Raw genomic sequence first — 21,188 nt, 5'->3', positions numbered from 1 at the left:
GGGGTGGCTTGTGTGGATTATAAGGGACAGTGGCATTTTAAAGATGATAGAGTTTGAAAGGTTCTTTTCTCTTGGCAGAGGGAATATGCCTAATGTCACCTCGGGTACCAAGAAAGATGTAAGGAGGAGAAATTCCTTCATTGCATATTGATGAGAATGATGCTGGTGTTGCTCATATCTACTAGCATTCCTTAAATGCCATATTTCTGGTCTTTCATATGAGAAATAGCTCAGGACCTGAGTCCCTTCCATTTTCCAAATCATTTCCTCTACAGACTGCTATCCTTGTGCATAATGAACTGCAACACTAATGTGCTCTACAAAAGAAACTCTTGGAAGACCTCAGAGGCTCCAGAAGAGGATTACATTAGTTCACAACCACCCTGTACAGAATAAGAATATTTTTAACCTTATTTGATTATTTATTGTTTGTAGAGAGAGCAGGCATAAAGGCTATAACCAATCATACGATATGTATATGTGCACACATACTGATATATAAGGATAAAGGGGTTATCATGCATGGGACATGAGAGCACAGATTTTTTCTGTGTGTGTGCTAAGATAGGCTTAGAGAGAGGTGAAGATGGCAGCAGTAAGAGATAGACATTATGATGGTTTTGGCTGGGATAGAGTTAATTTTCTTCATAGTAGCTAGTATGGGGCTATGTTTTGGATTTGTGCTGGAAACATTGTTGATAACACAGGGATGTTTTCGTTATTGCTGAGTAGTGCTTACGCAGAGTCAAGGTCTTTTCTGCTTCTCACATCACCCCACCAGTGAGTAGGCTGGGGGTGCACAAGAAGCTGGGAGGGGACACAGAAGGGGCAGCTGACCCCAACTGACCAAAGGGATATTCCACACCATATGACATCATGCTCAGCATATAAAGCTGGGGAAAGAAGAAGGAAGGGGGGGATGTTTGGAGTTATGGCATTTTGTCTTTGCAAGTAACCATTACGCGTGATGGAGCCCTGCTTTCCTGGAGAAGGCTGAATACCTGCCTGCCCATGGGAAGTAGTGAATGAATTCCTTGTTTTCCTTTGCTTGTGTGCATGGCTTTTGCTTTCCCTATTAAACTGTCTTTATCTCGACCCACGAGTTTTCTCACTCTTACCCTTCTGATTCTCCCCCTCCTATCGCACCAGGGGGGAGTGAGCAAGTGGCTGTGTGGTACTTAGTTGCTGGCTGGGGTTAAACCATGACAATACTTAGCCCTGTCCTAAGTCAGGACTCCTTTTGTTTGCTCCTATGGTTATTCCTCACTGAAGAAGAGGAACTGGTATTTCATGTTTTCCAAAAGATACTGAATTCCCATTGATTAACACAGATCTGTGGGTCCTCACCACCTTTTACAATCATGCCTGACGTATCTCAAACTGGTCACCAATTTACAGGGCATGTTTGACATTTTGGCCCCTTGCCCAAGGTTGTGCAGAACACGAGTGGCAGAACGAGGGCATGAAGCTGGGGCCTGAGGTCCCTGCCCTATGCGATACTGCATGGTTCCCTGCTAAGGAGAAGATTCATTCAACCACCAGTAATCCTGATGGCTTTTCTAGGCAAATACCTCCCCGCTGCATTACAGATCTTGCTGATTGGGGAGGATATGGGAAGCTAATGAGTTCTGTCTATTTGGCACCAGCATCCAGTACATCCTGTTGGAGACAACATATTTTGTAAAGACAGCAGGTTGGCAGAACTGAGCCCTTAGTACATATCTCCAAGATATATTAAGCATCAGATGACCATTTAATGGTATCTGCAGTACAGAAATGCTAAGAGTAATTTTTCAATCACAGAGATTGTATTAGCACCATTATTTACTAGCCCATAGTGGCTTGGGCTCATTTTGAACACTTGTAGAAGACACTCTTAGTGTCAAGAGTGCAATCACTCAGAGCACAGAGGAAGATGACAGTGTGGATGACACTAAAACACTATATACCACTTAGCTTAATATAATAGAGCCAGCTGGGCAGGAAAGGTCAGGTCGGGGACTGGTGTACATTCAGAAGGGGCTGTGTGGGATGAGCTACACAGAGGCAGTAGAAGAAATTCAAAGATGAGGAAGTGGAGCTGGAGGTACTGATGGGATGGAAACGGAAGAGTACAAACCAGTTCTCCCTGGAGTTGAGTTTGTTTAACCTGACAAAGAGAGGCTAAGAGAGGACTTACATCTGACTAATGGGGAGCTGCAAAGGAGAAAGAGCAAGGCTGTTCTTGGAGGTGTAAGGCAAAGAAGACAAGAGGCAATTAGCACATGTTGCAATAAGGGCAATTCCACTTGGTTATAAAAGAAAAAAAAGTCACAGTGGGATAGCAAAACACTGAAAGAGGGACCCAGACAGGCTGAAGGATGTCCATCCTTGGAGGGCTTCAAATTCAGTTGGATAAGGCCCCAAACAACCTCCTCTACCATTGAAGTTGGCCTTGCTTTAAGCAGATGGCAGAATGAGGGACCTCCAAATGTCCCTTCCAACCTACATTCTGCTACAATTCTGAGTCTAGGACCACCTTACACTGCAGGTCACCTTGTTTCTCCTGATACTGTTGTCCTTTCTCCTACTATTATTACTCTCTGAATGGGGTTTGATACAGCCCTAAGAACATAGCTTCCCTACCTCCTGGATGGACAGTTTACCTCCATTCACTAAAAATAATTGAGGCAATTAAAGTGAGTATACTCTGGAACAATATGAGCCAGTGAGAAATGCCTCATCCTCTCAGTCATTATCTACCTGAGAGCTGAACCCTGAGCCTGCTGCCCTCCATGAGGAAAAAACCATGTGTCCAGGATAATATTTCAGTTTGTGAACAGTTTCTCATAAGACTATGCTTGGTTGTTCCTTGGTTACAGCCAGGACCTGAACTCACTGATCCTTACCACAAACAAAAATACAACTTAGATGATATGAACAAATTTAATCCCTTCTTTCTTTTTCATCCTGAAGGAATAGTAATAAGAGCTACTCTCCGAGTTAGTTGTTGGTCACAACATAACAAGGAAATTATTTCTAGTCAGATGCCAGCCACATGGAAGGAGGAGACTGTTACTCTCAGACGAACTGAAGAAATCACAGGTGATACTCAGGAAAGCGATGTCTGCTGTGTCAGACTATACATGAGATAAATTGAACATAACTATCAAAAGCAGACCTAGCTCATAAGTGTATGGGACTAAAACAATGTGGGTTCAGCAATGCCGAAGGTGTAATCTTCTCATGCCCTAAACACACCAAACTGTGTCCTGAGTGCTCACTCTTTGTCCTCTTCTTTAATGTCTACAGAGAGAAAAAAGACTGTTCAGCACCAGCAGAACAAAACATTATAGGTGGAGGATAAAGTCAAACTTGGATCAAACTGGTTATTTCCTTGCCAATTCTATCATATCGCTGTGTGTGATCCAATTTATTTCCATAAAGCACAGAGGAATGAGTCCCACACTGGTGGAAGGTCAGTCACACTTAACTGAGGAAGAATTTGATTGGTATAAGTCTCTCGGGTACAGCTGTCTAATTGTCCACTGCAAAAGCTTCAAGCAGGGTAACAGAGTCACTTGAAATATTTGGGTCTTGCGTGTGCAGCCATTTGGGTACAATTAGTCTCACTGATGTCAACAGTATCCTAATCACCTGCACAAGGCTATGAGACACTTCAGAAATCTTTCTATGACGACACATCTCTTATCTCAGGAAAACAAACCTTACTCACTGGAACATGTTACCTGTGGCAGCGGATAGAGTAGCCAGACTTGTGTAACTGCACAATCATATCCTGAGATAATGATTTATGACAGCTTTTTCATTAACGTCATTTATGTGAGAACACTAAACCTTCTTTCCACATAAACCCAGAATAGACATACTGATATCAGGGATGTTGTTGGACTAGCAGTGTGGGAGAAAAAAACTACTGATGACTTGCATGGCAGAACATCCCAGGGCAGAGCAGATCAGGTCCTGCTTTCAGGTACGTCAGCAGGGAAGGCTTTCATGCAACTCTGGACTGAGTACTTCGGGAAGAAACACAGCAGGATGAACACAGAGACCCTAATGCAAAGAAGCAGTTGTGGCCATTTTCAAAAGAAAAAAAAAAAAGGTCTTGTTGGAAATACAAAAAGCCAAAAGGGATGGGTATAAACAGTAGGGTATCAAGGTTGGGCATCAGCTGGGGCCCTGACGTTGAAAGATGAAATCAACAGACTTTGCTACAAAGAAAAGAGAGTGAAGCCAAGGCAAGCTGGGAGATGGGCAATGGCAGGGAGTGACAGAAAACCAAAACAGAACAAGGAGAAAATGAGCAGAGTAGTATAAAATGGAGGAAATACACAGGAACAAACCACAGTAACGACCAGGCAGGGTGTGAAGTCCAGCAGATATGTGGAGGGTATTCATCTCTCAGTCCCAGCATGAAGATGTGGGAGGGGAGAGAGAAGCTTCTTTGTGCAATAGGGAAGTAAATAATCAGTAATGATTCTTCAGGCTTGAGGGAGGTGATCCTTCCTCTCTATGTAGCACTAGTGAGACACATCTGGAGTGCTGTGTCCAGTGCTGGGCTCCTCATGCACATCATGGAGTGGGTCCAATGAAGGGTCACAAAAGTGCTTAAGGGCTTAGAGCATCTCATATACAGGGGAGAGGCTGAGACAGCTGGGACTGTTCAGCCTAGAGAACAAAAAGCTCAGGGGGATCTTATCAATGTGTATCAATAACTGATGGGAGGGTGTAAAGCAGATGGAGCCAGGCCCTTCTCAGTGGTGTCCAGTGACAGGACAAGAGGCAATGGGCACAAACTGAAATACAGGAAATTCCACTTAAGCACAGGAAGAAACTCTTTTACACTGAGAGTGTTCAAACACTGAAACGGTGTCCCAGCAAGTCACAGAGTCTCCATCCTTGGTGACATTCAAAACCCAACTGGCCAAAGTCCTAGGCAACTTGCTCTAGCTGACCCTGCTTGGAGTCCAGACTGGTTGATCTCCAGAGGTGCCTCCAACATCAGCAATTCTGTGATTCTGCAGAGTTTGCGTAGCCAAACCAGATTGCCCCACTGGAGGGTCCAGCCCCAAGCACCATAAAGAAATGGGCTCAAAACACAGCAGAGAGAACTCCCACTAGAGAGCTGATCCCAATCCTTCTAGACCCAGACTAAGGCAATGACTCCAGTGGGGTTTCTTCAGGCTAGGCAAGGTCATTGACAGCAGAGCCAGGCTAAGAGAGTTCCAGGTCCATTTTTGTAAGTGGCTCTTCCTACAGTAACTTTCACACGGTGAAACACTCCCATCTTCCACAGCCACCACCAGTGCCTTAGCAACCTGACCTCAGCAATTCCAGCATGGTGATTTGCTTATGTCCTGCACCCATGGGGAGAAATTCCTTGCTCTTAAGTGTTCTGTGGACAGAAGGAGGAAGGATTTGCTTTATATCACTGAGAAAGCTTGAAGCAGGGCTGGGACCAGAGCCCACAGTTTCCCTGTCTAGTGCCCCTTTCACTGGCCAAGGAAGCTCCATCTGAATAAACACATCCCAGGCATCCCTGGCTGTTCGTCAGTTTTTTTCAGGACCTATCTGTGGAAATGCAGAACTCATGTCAGTGCCCCAGGGCTGGCAAGGACTTTATGGACTGTATTTGATGGGCATATCTCCAGTCCACACATGTTCCTCTCCTCTTGGGTTGGAGAGAAAAAACACACAGATCCTGGGGAGACAGGGAGAAGCAAAGAGCTGAAACAGAGAGGAATGTCTGGTTTAAGAAGCGAGTTTGCAACACATTGGCATTTGCCTCTGCAATGAGCTCTGAGACACATCAGATAGTGTGATAGGAGAAAGTATGGTGCAGAAGTAACACTCACCTGCAGAAGCTGAAGGAACTTTGTAGCCAGAGAGAATGTGAAGTTGCAGGGGCTGTGAAGCTTACTTTAGCACACCCTGCACACTCAACAACCCAGCCGAGACCTGCTGTCTTAATTACCAATGAGGTAACAGCAGGCTGGAGGAGTGCTGTCCTGCACCACAGTCTTTTTTGAAAGTAGTGTCCTGTTTTCCCAGTATCCACAGATCTTCAACACTAATTGATAGTATGAGTGTGGGCACAAGTATCCCTTCTAACTGAAGACAAGGGGAGCTTTGCTGGCAGCTCCACCAGGCCGGGATGTGGCCTGTGGGAAATAAGATTGGAGGAGAGAGGTTTGCGGATGCTGGATAGAAAAAGGAGATGGGAAGAGCTGACTATTTCCAGGAGTGCAGGTTGTACACATGCAAAACTTCACTCAGTTGCCTTCTGAAAATCCCCTCTCTTGGAGATCTCACGTACAGGGTGTTATAAAACAGAACTGCCTATTCCAAGTCCCTATGAATTTGGGGAATAATAGAAAAAGAATGACCAAAAGGACCTGGCAGACCACAATAAAGACAGCAGTGTCTGGCTGAGCTAAAAGCCTGCTAAAAACATAGCTGTGATGGAGTTTGTGGCAGAACTCCAATCGACTTCAGCACAGCCAGGATTTCACTACAAGTCTTTAAAAATGGAGTGAGGTTAAAGACTCCCCTATGCTGTCTTACTAACCCAGAAAGAAAGAGGCAGTTAGGCTGAGAGAGGTGATTTATCCAGCCATGGAGCCAGCTCACCTGGAAGGGGCAGGTCTCTCCAAGGGAGAGGGATTTCAGTCACCGGCAAGTCACACAAAGCATGGCCGTGCATTATTCATGGTTTAGTTTGGCACCTGTCCCCAGACCTGCTGCGCACCTTGTGAAGTTTCAAACACTGACCACACAGAGCCACGTGCTGCCCTTGACCTAGCTGGGTCTGTGCTATCCTGAGACGGGCTTCCACATTGCAGTTTCTGCCAGCTGAGTGCTGCTTGCCCATGTTACTCCCCCGTACTAGCTGTGAAACAGCAGACAGGAAGGCAAGTGTACACTGCCTTTCATCATCTCTCCCCATCTCTGCTGCTTCCTTGGCATCACCCTGAGGGCACGTGTCTGGTCACACTCTCTGATGGTGCTCTGATCTTACTACCAGAAGGATGGGGCTTTAATTGATTACACAAACACCACTGCAAACTGATACACGGAGGGAAACACGGGGATGCTGCTGTCAGCAAAACCCTCTGGGAGGCAGCCTCCTTCGTGTGGAAGTGACTCTGCCAAGGTAGATCTTGTTTCTGAAAGTGCAGGGGCTCAGCAGTGTACTAGAGATGCACCAGTCCCAGGTCAGCAACAGAGATAACTGGTCTCTGCAGCTGCTAGAAACAAAAGCAGCTGGTGCTTCAGAGCAGGGTTTCTGGGAAGGAACACTGGAAATGGTTTTTGACAGTAACCTGAGTGGGCATGTGGTGGACGCCTGTATGTGTGTGTGTGTGTGTACAAGAATAGGTGAATGCACCCATGGAGTTAAGAAGGGAAAAAGACTAAGCATTAGGACACCCTTCCAAGACCGAAGCATTTGTGCACCTGCACCCAGCATAAGTGAGGAGATATTCTTTCTTAAAAATAAATACTACAAGGAAAAGTCAGATGTCTACTGAAAAATCTTTATGCCAAATACAAGAATTATTTGTGAAGCTGCTGGAATTTAGTCTGGCTTTCATGACAAATTTCACTGAAAGCTTAATTATGGATGTACTAAAGACCATATCTTTACCCCAGATTATGACAGCAGACTAGCAGTTTTCCTGACTCACTCTTCTTGGTGAACTCTAAACTGACACATAAGTGACATAATTACATTATAGATACACACCCATTGTATGAATGCACGTATGTAGAAAATACATTTCAGCTGAAATAGAAGCAGTATAGGCGTTACACTGATAACCCAACAAGAAAACAACTGTCGCCGTGAGCTCATCATGTCTCCTGTCTTTATAACATGAGGTGGAATCAGCAACTGGAAAGTAATGCTCTTGTCTTCGGGACAGGTTCTTTAGGCTATATATCAAGAGTAGTAAATACCAGCAGTGCTTAGACTGCACATCTTACACAAGTACTTTACACGTCTAACACTAATATACAAATTGAATGTCTCCTACTATTGCTGTTATGTGGGCAAGGAATTTACTACAATCACTAAACTCACAACAGGTAATACTAGTTCCTTTGAATAGTGATACAGCAGGTCCAAAGAAAAAGAAACTGTTATGTGAAGATTTTGTAATCAAAAAGTTAAACTAAATCTTTCCAAGTGACGTTTCTTCACAGAGAGCTGTTATACTGAGCAGAAAGTGGCCACAGCAGCAAGGGTCAAGATCTACCTCTAAACCTTTATTAGGCTATTTAGGGACAGCGAGTGGCATGAAGAAGTTGGTGCCTCCAGGAGTCATGTCCCCCAGCATCACCGAGGGTGCAGAGCTCACTGCAAGCCAGAGAGCAGGCTGCCACCTGCTGTACTGTCGGGACTGTTCCTCAAAGCATCGACCTTCCCTCGCTGGCTCCGGCCTGTTATCAACCCGGCTACATCCCCCTTTGCTTGAGAGAGCAAAAGTGCACCCAGAAAAGAAAGCACAGGTACTGGGAAGAACTGGAAGCAGTGTTATTGTACAGAAAAGGAACTCAGCACTCATCTTGATCGTGGAAAGAAGAGAAAATAAAAATAGCAGGTCTTGCTAGGTATTTCACAGGCATGCAAGTCTGCAGCAATTCTGCTAAGAGCTCAGCTGGTAACAGTTTTTTAGTCTGTTATTGTTTGTGCTTGTGTATCTGCACGCACAAGGCCAGTAACAGCACTTGGTGGATATGCAGCGCTTTGAAAAACACGAGTGCACACAGAAGTGGTATAATGCACAAGGTATCTATTTTGCACCAAATCCTACATTGTAAACACTATTGAGGGACTTTAAACTTATTGAAGAAAACTGTACTTTCTCTGAAGAGCCCTATCATTGCAATAAAGGAGGTTGGGGCAAGAGCTGAACTACAGCAAAATATTTATTGTGAAAGAATTCCAGGCTTATCTGTCTGGGTAATGAGACATTTGAGACCTCCATGCAATACAGAGCACACAGATCTAAGGAAATACAGATTGCCCATGTGAGTAGGGGCAAAGGCAAGCAAAAAAGCACCGTGATCTCATTTTCCTGATAAGGTTCAGATCTTCTTATGTGAAACCAAAGTTTTAAAAGGCGTCTGATCTCCAAAGACACACAGATCAACTGTTAGTTAAGGATATAAGACATTACAAAACTAAAAGAAATAGAAGTTCAGAGCTAGACTGGATTCCCTTGACACCTTATGATGGAGGGTTACTAATAGAAAAAGTTAATTAGAAAGCAGAAAAAGATCAAATAAATGGGAATTAGAGACACTGAAATGATTTGGTGAAGGCAGCATGGTTTCTGAGAGTAGCCTCCCTTACTGGGAGAAGTTCAAAAAGAAAGGAGAAGACTCAGAAGCAGCCAGTGGAAGTCTGTAGCCAGGCAGCCTCTGTGCTGTTACCAAAGCCAGTCTCTTTATAAAATAGATTCAGAAAGGAAAGCATGGCAAAAAAACCAGCCACCAAACTGTGCAAACTGTGTCCAGAGCTTCAGAGTGAAGCTTCCCCAGTACATGTAAGTGAAGCAAAAGGAAAAATATTTTGTACAGATACATGCATACATCCTTGCCTTGATTTGGCTAGCTGGGAATGGGCAATTCATCAGTGCAAACAGGACAAGATTCACGTCTTCTCCCTGCATGGGAGTTACCCCAACTACACTAAGGTGCAGTATTGGTTTGAAAAAGAAGAACTAGTCATGAGTAACTTACCTGAGGCCACAAGGTTGTGGGTTTTTTCTGTTTTACCTTAAGTCTGACACATGCTTGTGGACCTATATTCTGTGCACTATGGGAGGGACAGGACACTTTAGAGAAGAGACTTGGAAACCATCAGGAATAAACAATACAAAGCAGGGCAAAGAGCAGATGAAAGGCACATGAGTGAGTCAGATGAATGAGAGAGTGGAATTAAAAAAAGCAGAGCATAAAAACAAATCAGTGGAAAGAGAAAGTAGTGACAGCATCAAAGAAATAAAACCTTCTGTATAGTCCCTATGGCCAGGTGTGTGTTTGTAGCACTCTCTCCCTGCCCTGGGGAGGTATGAAGTTTGATTGTTTGGCTCAAGCAACACACACCAGCGGAGAGCAGAACTGAACGAGCCAGCTGTGATCACAATTTGAAAAACTACGTCTAGAGATAGGTAGGTTTCACAAGCTCCATTGTTAGTGAAGAAGGCTAAAACTAGCTACCCTCCAGTGACCCCTCTAGCACCCACAGGACCCAAGAGCTGTGGTGAGATGCAGCCTGGAGGAAGAGAAAACCTCCTGTATTTTAAGTTAGCATCATGCAAAACAGTGCATGCAGCCTTCCTGGATCTGTGGACAAACAGATCCATTGCCTCTGATTCCTGTTGAAATTCAGAGCCATAGAGTAAAAATGGCAATAAATTGATCAATTTAACTGCGGCCTCCACACGGGAAAAGGATGTTCATTTATAAAAACAGTCACTGTTATTATTCACAGAGCAGAGGATGCAAAGGCAGAGATGAAAGAAGAGAGTAGCACAAATATCCTTCCTCTTTGTAGCAATGAGGATGCCCTAGGAGTAGGGTAATGTGAAGCACTCTGAGCAGAAGTTGTTTGTTTCCCTTCTCCCTTTCAAAAGCCAAAACACTCACCGAGGACACTCCATGCAAGAACAGATACAGACGGCCTTTTAGCAGGATATAGAGCTAGTTTGCTGGGAAAAATCCCAGTGCTGTTTCTCAGCAGCTACACGAGAACAGCAGTGCTTCCACCACTGCCCCAGAGCCATCACTGCCACTGTCTCCCTCTGCCTTGCAAGTGAGGGCTTCGGCTGCCCATGCAGCAAGCAATTGGTAACATTTCAAACCCTAGTTGCAAACTGTAAGTTTCCATTTCTGCATTCCTAACTCAGCAGAGAGTGCAATGGTTACTGTTGCTGAGAGCTAAACAGGGGTCATAGAGTGATACTACTAGCAGTGAATTATTTATGTACTGTAGCACGGGGATTTAGGGTCATGGCCATGGGAAGAGAATATTCTGGGTCACCCCTCCTTGCTACAGAAAAGCGTACCCAGCTTTGAAAACAAACAGCTGATATTCCTTGTTCACCGCCAAAGATTCCCTCATTCCCATACTGAAAGTAAAGCAAATACTCTGCCCACTTAAGAAATGCTTGAGAAAAAAAACCCTGACAAACTGACAAAAACAAACCATCCTCACAAATGCAGTCAGGGGGCAACAGCAGACAAAACGATGCTGGGTATAGCTCTCAGAAATCAGCCCCAGTTTCTATCTGGAGCCCAGCATGCATTAGTTCTGGCTGTGTAACCCCAAAGCAAGATCCAGACAAGAGGTAGTCATATATGGTCAGGCTGAAAGATCCTATAATCATTAAAAAATCAGCTAAGTTTAAATAATTACAAGTGTTTCTGTAAAATACGAATATTTTAACTCCTGTTTTTCAAAGCACTTCCACTTACTGCTCTTAGAAATGAACTTAAGTATCAGTTACTGGCACTGCTCAGCCCAGAATCACAGCAGTGCCTCTGCTTTGAAGGTGCGTGGTAGTGCCTGAAAACAAGACCAGATTTTCAGCTCTGAAATGCACATGCATATCTCAGTGCACAGACAGCCTTTCATTTCACATAAGAGTGACAGTTCTCCTGTGAATTTGTAAACCCTCCTTTCTATCAAAAGACATAAAATGAGCCCTGCCTCCATCAAAATGTTCTTTCTAACTGAGTTAATAAGGATTTTCTGTAAAAGCTGGATGAGAACTTAGCAGAGAAATAACATCTACACACAGTACTGCTAACTGACCATTTATGATGAAATAAAATTTAAAGCGTGATCTTGCTTATGGTGAAGTGCAGGGAATTCTTGTTTAATCTTCCATGGGTGTGGGATACTGCTCACGACGGGCTGTTTCTAGCCCACTGTAATAATTTCTGTTTATACTGGTCTTCTCCTCATCCCAGAGGTTTTGGTGGGATAGACACTGAGATTTAATGCACTTGTCATCACTACAGTGAATTATTCTGGATGTTACAGCTAACTACAATTGACACAACCTCAAACAGATAGAAATATCTGACTACATCCTGGTTTTCTCCTTCCCTGTTACTCAGCAGCAGTTCTCAGAGACAAAGAAAGACAAATCATTCCACTCCTCATATTTACATTCTGCTAGAGTGCTGATAGCATTTTTCCTCAGACCGATGCAGACCCTGTCTGCTGGAGATGCACTTCATAATATTTAAACCATCATGCAATGTTGATCAAGTTCAGGTAACACAGCTCTGAAAGGTATAATCTTTTACCAGCTACCATATTATAGAAGTCAATCAACTCCTTAAAATGCTCTGAAAGTCAAGCTTTCCAAGCACTCAATCTGTCATTCATACTTCTACACACAGGTGAATCATTTTACCAGAACTTATCTAAATAAAGAAAAGCAAGCATCAAGGAAATGAAAACATCAGGAATAATTCAGACAAGTCTGGCAACACTGTCTCTGATTTCAAAGGGAGTAGGATCCAACCCTGAAGCACACTGGAGCTAGAGCAAAAGTATGGGCATCCAAGTCAGATTTCCAAATTTAGTATGAAGGTAAGGCCCAGACAAGTTGCCTTGAAGCCAAAAGAGCTGGGCAGTTGGGGAACTAGCCCTTAGTTAAGAAAATACTTAAAAGAGCCTATTTTCTGACTAAGCTACTTTCAGGACCTTTTACTATGTAGACACAAGTGACCTAAAAGATATTACAATGTTTTTAACACTGTGAAATTATTTTCTTGCAAAGGCAGAGAGCAAGGGCAGGTGGATTTTGTGATGGAATACATGGGCCAGACCCTCAGCAAGTGTAAACCAGCATTACTTTTTGGCCTCATTGAAGATGTAGTAATTCACACCAGCCAGCACCCCCTTTTGTATAGTCTTATAAAGGGAAGAGTCTAAATAACACACATCTTCACAAATAAATAAAAACTGCGTCACTCATCTCTTTTTCTTTGTAAAAAGCTAAAATTTCTTCCCTCAGACTCTGTTGACTGTGACTGAAATTCAGACCTAAAAATATGGTCAATGGTTTTAATTGTTTTGATTAAAATTTCTTAATTAAAATAATTTTTATGAAGCATTATCTGCTAGAGATAAAGGCTTTCCCCACTCATGCTCACAACTGTTCTTATAAAGAAGCTCCTCACCAATTTTTATGTTTAAACATAGGAACCTCTTGGATTCATAGCACACAAGATGTACACAACATTTGGAGGGACTTTTTCACCAAAAGATAAATATGAACTGAGAGAGTACATGCATTTGTCCAAAAGGAGAATTCTGATGGAAGACTGAGCTTTGGCTTTTAAACAGGATTTTCTCTGACACATCAAGAGTGTTTTCTCTTATTAAAGTTGTTAAAACAGCAATGTGTAAAACCACTGAGAAAAGGATACCAAACTACTTCCCTAGCAGCCAGCCAGAAAGGACAGACTCCTAGCTTGAGTTATCTGGATTTAGAGGGGAAAAGAAATAAAAAAAGAAAGAAAAAGAACACTCCCTCAAACCACTGCTTTCCCGAAGACCCCTTGCGACAAGGAAAAGGCACCTGCCGGGAGGACGCAGAGCAATTTCCTTCACACTTTCTAAACTTCTCCCTGGCCGGGCCAGGCAGGGCAGGACTCGCGGGGTCCAGAGCGCCTCTGCTGCCCCTGGGGTCGATGGGGGGTGCCGGGGGGGCAGGAGGGGAGGAGGCGGCTCTGCGCGGAGCGGCGGGACGAGCGCTCTGCTGCGCGGGGTAGCGCGGAGCTGTCCGCGGCGTCGGTGCTAAAGGCGAGGCCGCGACCCATTCCACGGGGCCGTGCCGTGGAGGGGTGCCCCGGAGGGGAAGGGAAGAGGTCCCGCGGCGCTGCCCAGAGGATGGAAGGGCTGAACGGGGCACCAGGACGGGTCCCTAGATGAGTAGTGGGAGGGGGTCGGGAGGGATGGTCCAAGGGGTGGGCTTGTCCCTGGACAGACCGTGCAACGGGGGAACCCTTGGGTAGACGGTGGAAAGGGCAAATCCTTTGACGGGTGGTGCAAAGAGGGAACTCTTGGCTCTTGGACAGCCCTCACAAAGGAGAAAACCCTTGGATGAGTGGTTCAAGGGGGGACCCCTCAAAGCGATAGCACAATGGAAGATCATTTGGACAGGTGGCGCAAAAGGGGAGCCCTTAGACAGTCATTGCAAAAGGGAAATCCTTGGAAGGGTGGTGCAAGGAGGAAACTTATGGTCATCCAGTGCAAAGGGTAAAGACTTGAATAGGTAGTTCACAGGGGCACTCCTTGGACAGGTAGTGCAGTGGGGGAACCCTTGGGCAGTGGTGCGAAAGGGGAACCCTTGGACAGCCAGTTCAAAGGTGGAATTCTTGGATGGGTCATGCAATGGGGAAACTCTTGGACAGGCTGCACAAATAGGAAGCCCTTAGATGGGTGGTTGAAAGGAGGACCCCTTGGATGGGTAGTAAAACGGGGAAACCTTTGGACAGATGGTGCAAAGCGGGAACACTTGGAGAGCCAGTGCAAAGGGGGAACCTTTGGGGAGGAGGGTGTCCCTAGACAGAAGGGGTGCTGGAAGCAGGGAGAGGATCGCACCTGTGTATGTTCATCTCCCGGGGCGGGCGCCGCGCCTTGTCGTAGGCCACCTTGGCGAAGACGCCGGCGATGAGCACGAAGGCAATGGCCCCACACGAGATGTAGACGGTGGCGTTGGTGCTGTCCTTGTCCGGGTCGTACTTGTTGGCGTCCCCGTCGGCGCCGTTGCTGCCGTCGGCAGGCAGCGCACCGCTGGCGGTGGTGGGGTGGGCCCACTCGGGGCTCTTGTAGTTGCGGCACAGGCTCTGGTTGAGCTTCTCGGCGCGCTTGTTGCAGCAGAAGCGGTAGAAGCAGGTGCCGCAGCAGTAGCGGAAGCCCGTAAGGCTGTTGTTGCACTCGAACTCCTTGTCCCACTGCCCGCTCACGTCGTAGTACCCCCAGCACGTCTCGTGTGCCGGGGCCGAGCCCCCGGCGCCGCCGCCCCCGCCGCCGGGGGGCGTCCTGCCGCCGCCCGCGCCCTTGCCGCGCCCGGGCAGCGCCGTGGGGGCGGCAGCCCCCGGGCCCGCCAGCGTCTGGTTGAGGAGCTCCTTGCCCGGCTTGGGGGTCCGCCGCGGCGCCACCGCCCCCTGGGTCCGGTTGCCCTTGGCGCGGGGGGGGCCGGCCGCCTGCGCGGCCAGCAGCAGGGCCAGGAGCTGCAGGGAGAGCAGGAGCAGCGGCAGCAGCAGGTGCCGCGGCCCCATGGCGGGGCGAGGCGGGGGCCGCGGGGCGCGGCGCGGGGTGGGGGCGGCGGGCGGCGGCGCGGGGCTCAGCGGCCGCGGCGCTGCCCCATGGGGGGGCGCGGGGGGTCCCGCTGCTGCCGCGCGGCTCTTCAGCGGCGGCTGCTCGGCGCCGGGCGCTTCATGCCGGCGCGCAGCGAGCGGCGGAGCCCGGCAGAGCAGGGCTCGAGGCGGCGGGGTCCCGTGCCGGCCGGTGCTCCTCCGGCGAGGGGCTGCGAGAGACGGGGAGAGGGTCAGAGCGCGCCGCGCCCCGGGTACCCCGGCCCGCCCCCGCCCGCCCGCCCCCCGCCCACGGCCTTACCATGCCGGAGCGGGACTGCAGCGGGGCCGCGGCGCCGCGGAGCAGGCGGGCTGCCCGCGCTCCTCGCGGAGGCGGGGGCGGAGCGGCGCGGAGCCGGGCGCGGGGCAGGGGCGGGCGCCGAGCCGAGCCGCGCCGCGCCGGGCGCTCCGGATTAGGCCCGCCCACCGCTGCCGGGCCCGCTCCTTACATCACTCCGGGCCGGCGTCACCGCACGCGGGGCGCCGCTTCGCGAACATGCCGGCGCCCACGGCGGCCCCCGGCCCGCCCGGGGCAGCGCGCACCGGCTCCTGCCCCGGCCCCGCCTGCCCGGGAGGGCTCGGGCTGCGCGGTCTGGCTCCCGGCGGTGTGCGTGGGAAGGGTCCCTGTAGCGGTGTGCAGGGGGCGTGGTCCCCACTGGTGCGTGCGAGGTGCGGTGCATGGGGTTATGGTCCCTATAGAGATGTGCAGGGGGGTGGTCCCCATGGGTGGGGGTGGCCCTTGTACCTGTCCATGGGGTGTGGTCCTTACTGGGATGGGCAGGGGATGTACAGTCTGTCAGCTCTCTGTACGGTCCCTATAGGTGTGCGTGGGACAACAGTGCCTGCAGGGGCTATGATGGCTATAGATTTGCAGTCTGTATGGTCCCTAATAGTGGGTGCACTGGGTATTGTTCCTATAAGTGTGCATGAGCTTATGGATTGCTGTGTGCGGGGAATATGGTCCCTATGGATGTTTGAGGGCTACATAGACCCTATGGGTGTGTATGAGTGTTAGGGACCCTCTGGACGTATGCAGTGATATGTTCCCTATCACGGTGTGTGTGGGAGGTATGATCCTTATGGATGTGTGTGAGCAGGCCCTATAAATGAGCACAAGTTGTTTGGGTCAGGGACCCTAGAGACACGTGTGGGCTCCTGGGATTAACGGAGCCTGTGTGTCCAAGCAGGTCTGCCCCAGGCAGCTCAGGGGCAGAACTCCCTCACTTCTCCAGGACGTTCCTGTCCCAGGGCAGAGCCCGCAGCACAACCTGGTGCTAGGCAGATGTTGCCCCCAGGGCTGTCAGGCCATGCTGCCCACCAGGGCTGTGCTGTCCCCACTGCCCTGCCACCCCCTGCATAGGGACATGCCTCCCAGGCTTCCCAGGGATTGCTACACTGGCCTGGGGCTGTTGGCACCAGCCCAGGAAGGTGCACTGAGTCCAGCTGAGTCCCAGTTCCCTGCTGCAAGGGCTCAGCTATTGCACTCAGGGTGGAGAAGAAGGCATCCCCCACCCCAACCTGTCTGATACACTCCCCACTTCTTCAAACTGGTTCCCCTCCAGGGCAGCTCTGGGGTGCTATAGGGATGGGCTAGCAATGCCCTGGGCTGGCCATACCCAGTGACTCAGGCACAGCCACCACATGTTTGTTTAACACAGTTTTGAGCAAACTTCCTGCAGGTGCAGAAGGTTTCACTGCTGTGAGCCACTGGGCCCCCATGTTAGAATTTCCTCAAAGTCCTGGTGCTTCCCCTGTGTCCCATTGCAAACTAAACTAAAGCCTTTACAAACATTTTCTGAAGACATACAAGACATTGCCAGCTGTAAGGACACACAGAGGACAGAGAGGAATCACAGCAAAAAGAAGTACATGAAGACGGGAACTGAAATTATGCCCTGTAGCTGTAGGCAAGCAGTTTTCAGGAGAGTGGGGAGGGTGGTGTAGGGGGGAGAGAGCAGGGGAGAGAAAGGGGAAAACACTCCTGAAAATCCCCTCCCCTGAACCTCGCACCCTGTGAGTCATTTCCTCAAGCTACCTAGGTTTGAATCCCCACAGCTCATGGCTGGTGGCATTTTATAATTCTCTTAGGAGACCCCATGGACTATGAGGTTGGCAAAGAACACTTTAGCTCTGCCATCTAAAGCTGCTCGGATGCTGGGGGACTCCTGGGGAGATCAGGCAATCGCTTCATTCCTCAAGAAGATCCTCTCTGCAGTGGCCCTAGGAGTACTGTGTTTAAGGGATGTGCCCAGGTCTCACTGGTAAATCAATGCCATGAGGTCCCCAGGCCTCAGCAGTGCCTGACCCCAAACTCAAAAGTGAGGCAGAAGGAGGCAGCCTAAGACCGATGTGGCATGTGACCACCCAGATGGGAGTTTGAATTGGTTTCATGCATGCACCCTTCTGATCCTGAATACTGTGAGCCCAGCTCATCTGTCCTCCCTTTGTGGACTGTGGTCCCATTATAGGTGTCCTCCAGAACCTTATGTCAAAGGTTGTAAAGCAGATGTGGCTGATGTTGGAAGGCCATCTCCAAACATTGTGGACTTTCCAGCTCCCCAGCATGGCTTCATCAAAACCACCACGGCAAGCATCTTCAGCCCTGAGCTGCCTTGAAACTCTGTCCCTGCTTCTCAAAGGTAGGTGCTTTGCAAAACGTAGGAGGCATCAGGATGTAATAATCTGCATCTTCCCCTCATCTGGTTGTTCCCTGCACACTTATACAGGAGCTGAGGTCTCTGCAGAGGCACTGCTCTGGGGAGGGGAGCTAACACTCTAGAGAAAACCCAGTATCCTCTCCCATGTGGGCAAGGCCACCTGCTGAAGGCAATCCTCAGGGATAAGATCCATAGTTCTCGAGACATAAACTATTGATGCTCCTCTGTCCTTATGCCAAATGTTACAAGGGCACATAAAATGTCTAGCAAAACAATATCTCCCTGGAGAACAGCACTAAATGTTACGTATTCTGCCCCACAGAATATTTGGGGTCTGAAACATGTCTTTTTTTAGTGTGTCTGCACAGCCTCCAGCACTGGCTGAGACTTGTACTCCACATGCTCCTGTGATACCGCTATGGCTGTATCAGACTAAGGTAATGATGAAACATCCAGATGCCTCTGCCTCCTTCTGCTCAATTTATCAACACCAATAAGCATGCTAAAGAAGGATAAAGTCTCCATGGATCTCCTGTATAATCCCATTGCCTTGCCCAGAGCCAAGATAATGGGATGGAAAGAGCTAAAGCAAATGTGGAAAGAAGGAAACAGTCACTGAGGAGCAGTGTCAGATTTCTGGGACTTTCCTGGGGCTTGCAGCTACCTTGCTGGCTGCAGAAGGAAAGGACAATGGCCGAGACGTTTGTGGGAGAAAATTACTCTGCTCCACACCTAACCATACTCAGGAAAGATCACTCTGATGACAGCTCCACTCCCTAGCTTCATCCCCACGTGGAAGTCACTATGAAATCTCCAGCACTTTCTCTTTTATCTCAACTCCCATACTCCCCAGGTTGTTTTTATCAGCTTGCCTGTTTCAGAGCTGTTTTCTTGTTTGTCTTCTTTGCTGGGTGCTTTCATCTCTCTCCTGAAAATGCCGTGGCTGCTGGCAGTGAAGGGAAGTGCAGGTTCAGTAACTTCTGTTTAATCTAATTTGTACACAGAATCATTCACCTTTAGCCCGTTTTACCTGCCACCACTTGTCGGACTCTGATGACTTTGTGAGGAGTTTGTAATGAGTCTGATGTGCTCAAAAGCTGATTCTTCCTCTCCAAGGGATTAAATTGTGACCGTGAATCTTTATTAAAATGAGCCCAGCACTTTGGACCTAATTTTTCTTCTAAAATTAATGTAGCTACAAAAAGCTAATAATAGGAGTTTTGGGGATTATTTCTGTGAAGCTGAATTCTTTCTTGCTTGACTAGATATGGGCTTGCTTTATGAATGTAGCGAAGGTACAGGGTGGATCCCGAGTTTGTTATAAACAGAAGGCTGCTTACTCCCAGATACAAGACAGACAGTGAATGGAAGCCAGACAGGGAAGTGTGAGGGGAACAAGTGCAGTGACTACAGACACTGAGATGGCAGGGGTCTCACACACAGCAATATGGGCAGTGCTAGATGTGATAAGCTTCTTATGCAGTTTCCTGAGCAGCTGCTTCAAAGGAAGGGACAAGAAACTAGCTCAGAAAAGGGATATTTCATCAGCTTTTAGTGGCTGGTTTATTCTCTGGTGCCTGAGAGAATTCTGCGTTTTATATGGTTTTGTATAGTTTGAGGAACTGTGATTATCTTTACCCATGGGAGCATCTTGTTTCTTTCTCATTCTTCCTATCCATCCAGCCACTCTGCCAGTGAATGTCACAGGCTCGTGATGTCCTACAGCAGTGACGTATGTCTGTCTTGGGGGCATTCTCAGCACTTAAGCCTCTGTTTTCTGTCTCAGTAAGGGGGAGAGGGGGAGGAGACTGCCAGGCCGTTCACAGATGTGTACGCAGTTTTCCAGACAACTTACCCACTTATGCAACTTGGGGGATCAAGATGCTGCTGCTGCCTGCAGTAAAGTCAGCAGCAGGAGGTGCCACTAGACCGGACAGCCAAGCACTCCTGGGAGAGGTTCAGTGAGTTCACTGACGTCTCACCAGCGAGAGCTTTGGCTAGGCAGTTCATCGATGCACTCACTTGAAATGTCCATGTGGGCCATCTGTAAACAGAAGACAAAGAATCCTCTCCAGCAAATGATTGCTCATTTGCTCATTATTTATCCGGGTCTGCTTACAGAGAAGGCTTTAGAAAGTACTTTTACCACTGCACCTCTGCAAACCCCAAGGTCCTGTGGTCAGGTGGATGGACATAGGCTCAGTGTCTTCTCCTGGTGGAAGAAGCTCTGACACAAAACTGACCAACCAGACCCACAGCGTTTCTCCAGTAATGTTCTGTCGTGTGTAGGGGGACAGTGCTGATGCCTGCACAGCTCGCACATTTGTTTTCTGCTGCTTTTCCTTTTCCTCCTGGTTTGAACTCCTCTAAAATACACTTACACAGCAAACACTGGTGTGGGGGTACCAGAGTTACGTTCCTCCATGCATGGAAGAAGATCTGCATGCAGAAAGCCAGCTCTAAGGTCAATCTTGTGGTCCCTTCTGAGCTGATAGAAACTTCCTTCACCCAAAAAGAATTCACCTGGTAGTGTCTCTGCACTTTGTGAAATCTTGTGATGCCTTCTTGATAGAAACAGAAAATCTAGCACAAGGGAAACCCTCCAACTATTCACTGCATTATGTGGCATCCCCTGGGGATCCAGGCAGAGAGAAGGGAATACAGAGACCTCAGCATGGGCTTCTTTTCCTTTACTGGTATCTACTGTAAAATGGGTCCTCCAGGCAAGCCCACCAGTTTGGGAAAGACATTTTAAACTGCTTTGGCTTTCTACCTTTGTCACTGGAAATTGGGACAGGCTGGGTCTTTCTTAGTCCTTGGAGGATAATATGCCGGTTAAGTGAGGCATATGACTGATGCAGGTATCTTGCCCCTATATTTGATATTGGTGGTTAGTTTCCTTTATCTTGCTGTATGTACACAGAAGGGAAATCAGTGAGAGCTTTTCTTTTACATATCATTACTGTCACTGTTGTTATTTCCATTACCATTATGGCACCAACCTGTCTCACTAACACAAGGGCAGACTTCTCCTTCTCTTCCCAGCACCTAGCCGGGCACTGCTCCATCAGTGCCCAGCAGATCTGACTTTCCCATGGGATATGGCAAACCCAGCAGTCACTCTTCCATTCAGATTGTCCTACAGCT

The 21,188-nt window shown here is 48.0% G+C and overlaps 1 protein-coding gene across 1 annotated transcript in view; it reads right to left on the bottom strand.

Annotated features, from left to right (window-relative positions):
• Positions 1-15,309, bottom strand: part of SHISA6 (shisa family member 6) — a 251,470-nt gene extending 236,161 nt beyond the window's left edge. Inside the window, exon 1 of the mRNA XM_072881134.1 lies at positions 14,630-15,309. Within this exon, the coding sequence (XP_072737235.1) occupies positions 14,630-15,309 (680 nt within the window). The remainder of the gene's footprint in view (positions 1-14,629) is intronic.
• Positions 15,310-21,188: the final 5,879 nt, after the last annotated feature.

Source organism: Ciconia boyciana, chromosome 16 (assembly GCF_034638445.1).
Source record: "Ciconia boyciana chromosome 16, ASM3463844v1, whole genome shotgun sequence".
In the NCBI taxonomy this organism is placed as follows: Eukaryota; Metazoa; Chordata; class Aves; order Ciconiiformes; family Ciconiidae; genus Ciconia; species Ciconia boyciana.
The sequence above is the reverse complement of the archived record's forward strand: the minus strand, read 5'-3'. Positions and strand labels throughout refer to the sequence as shown.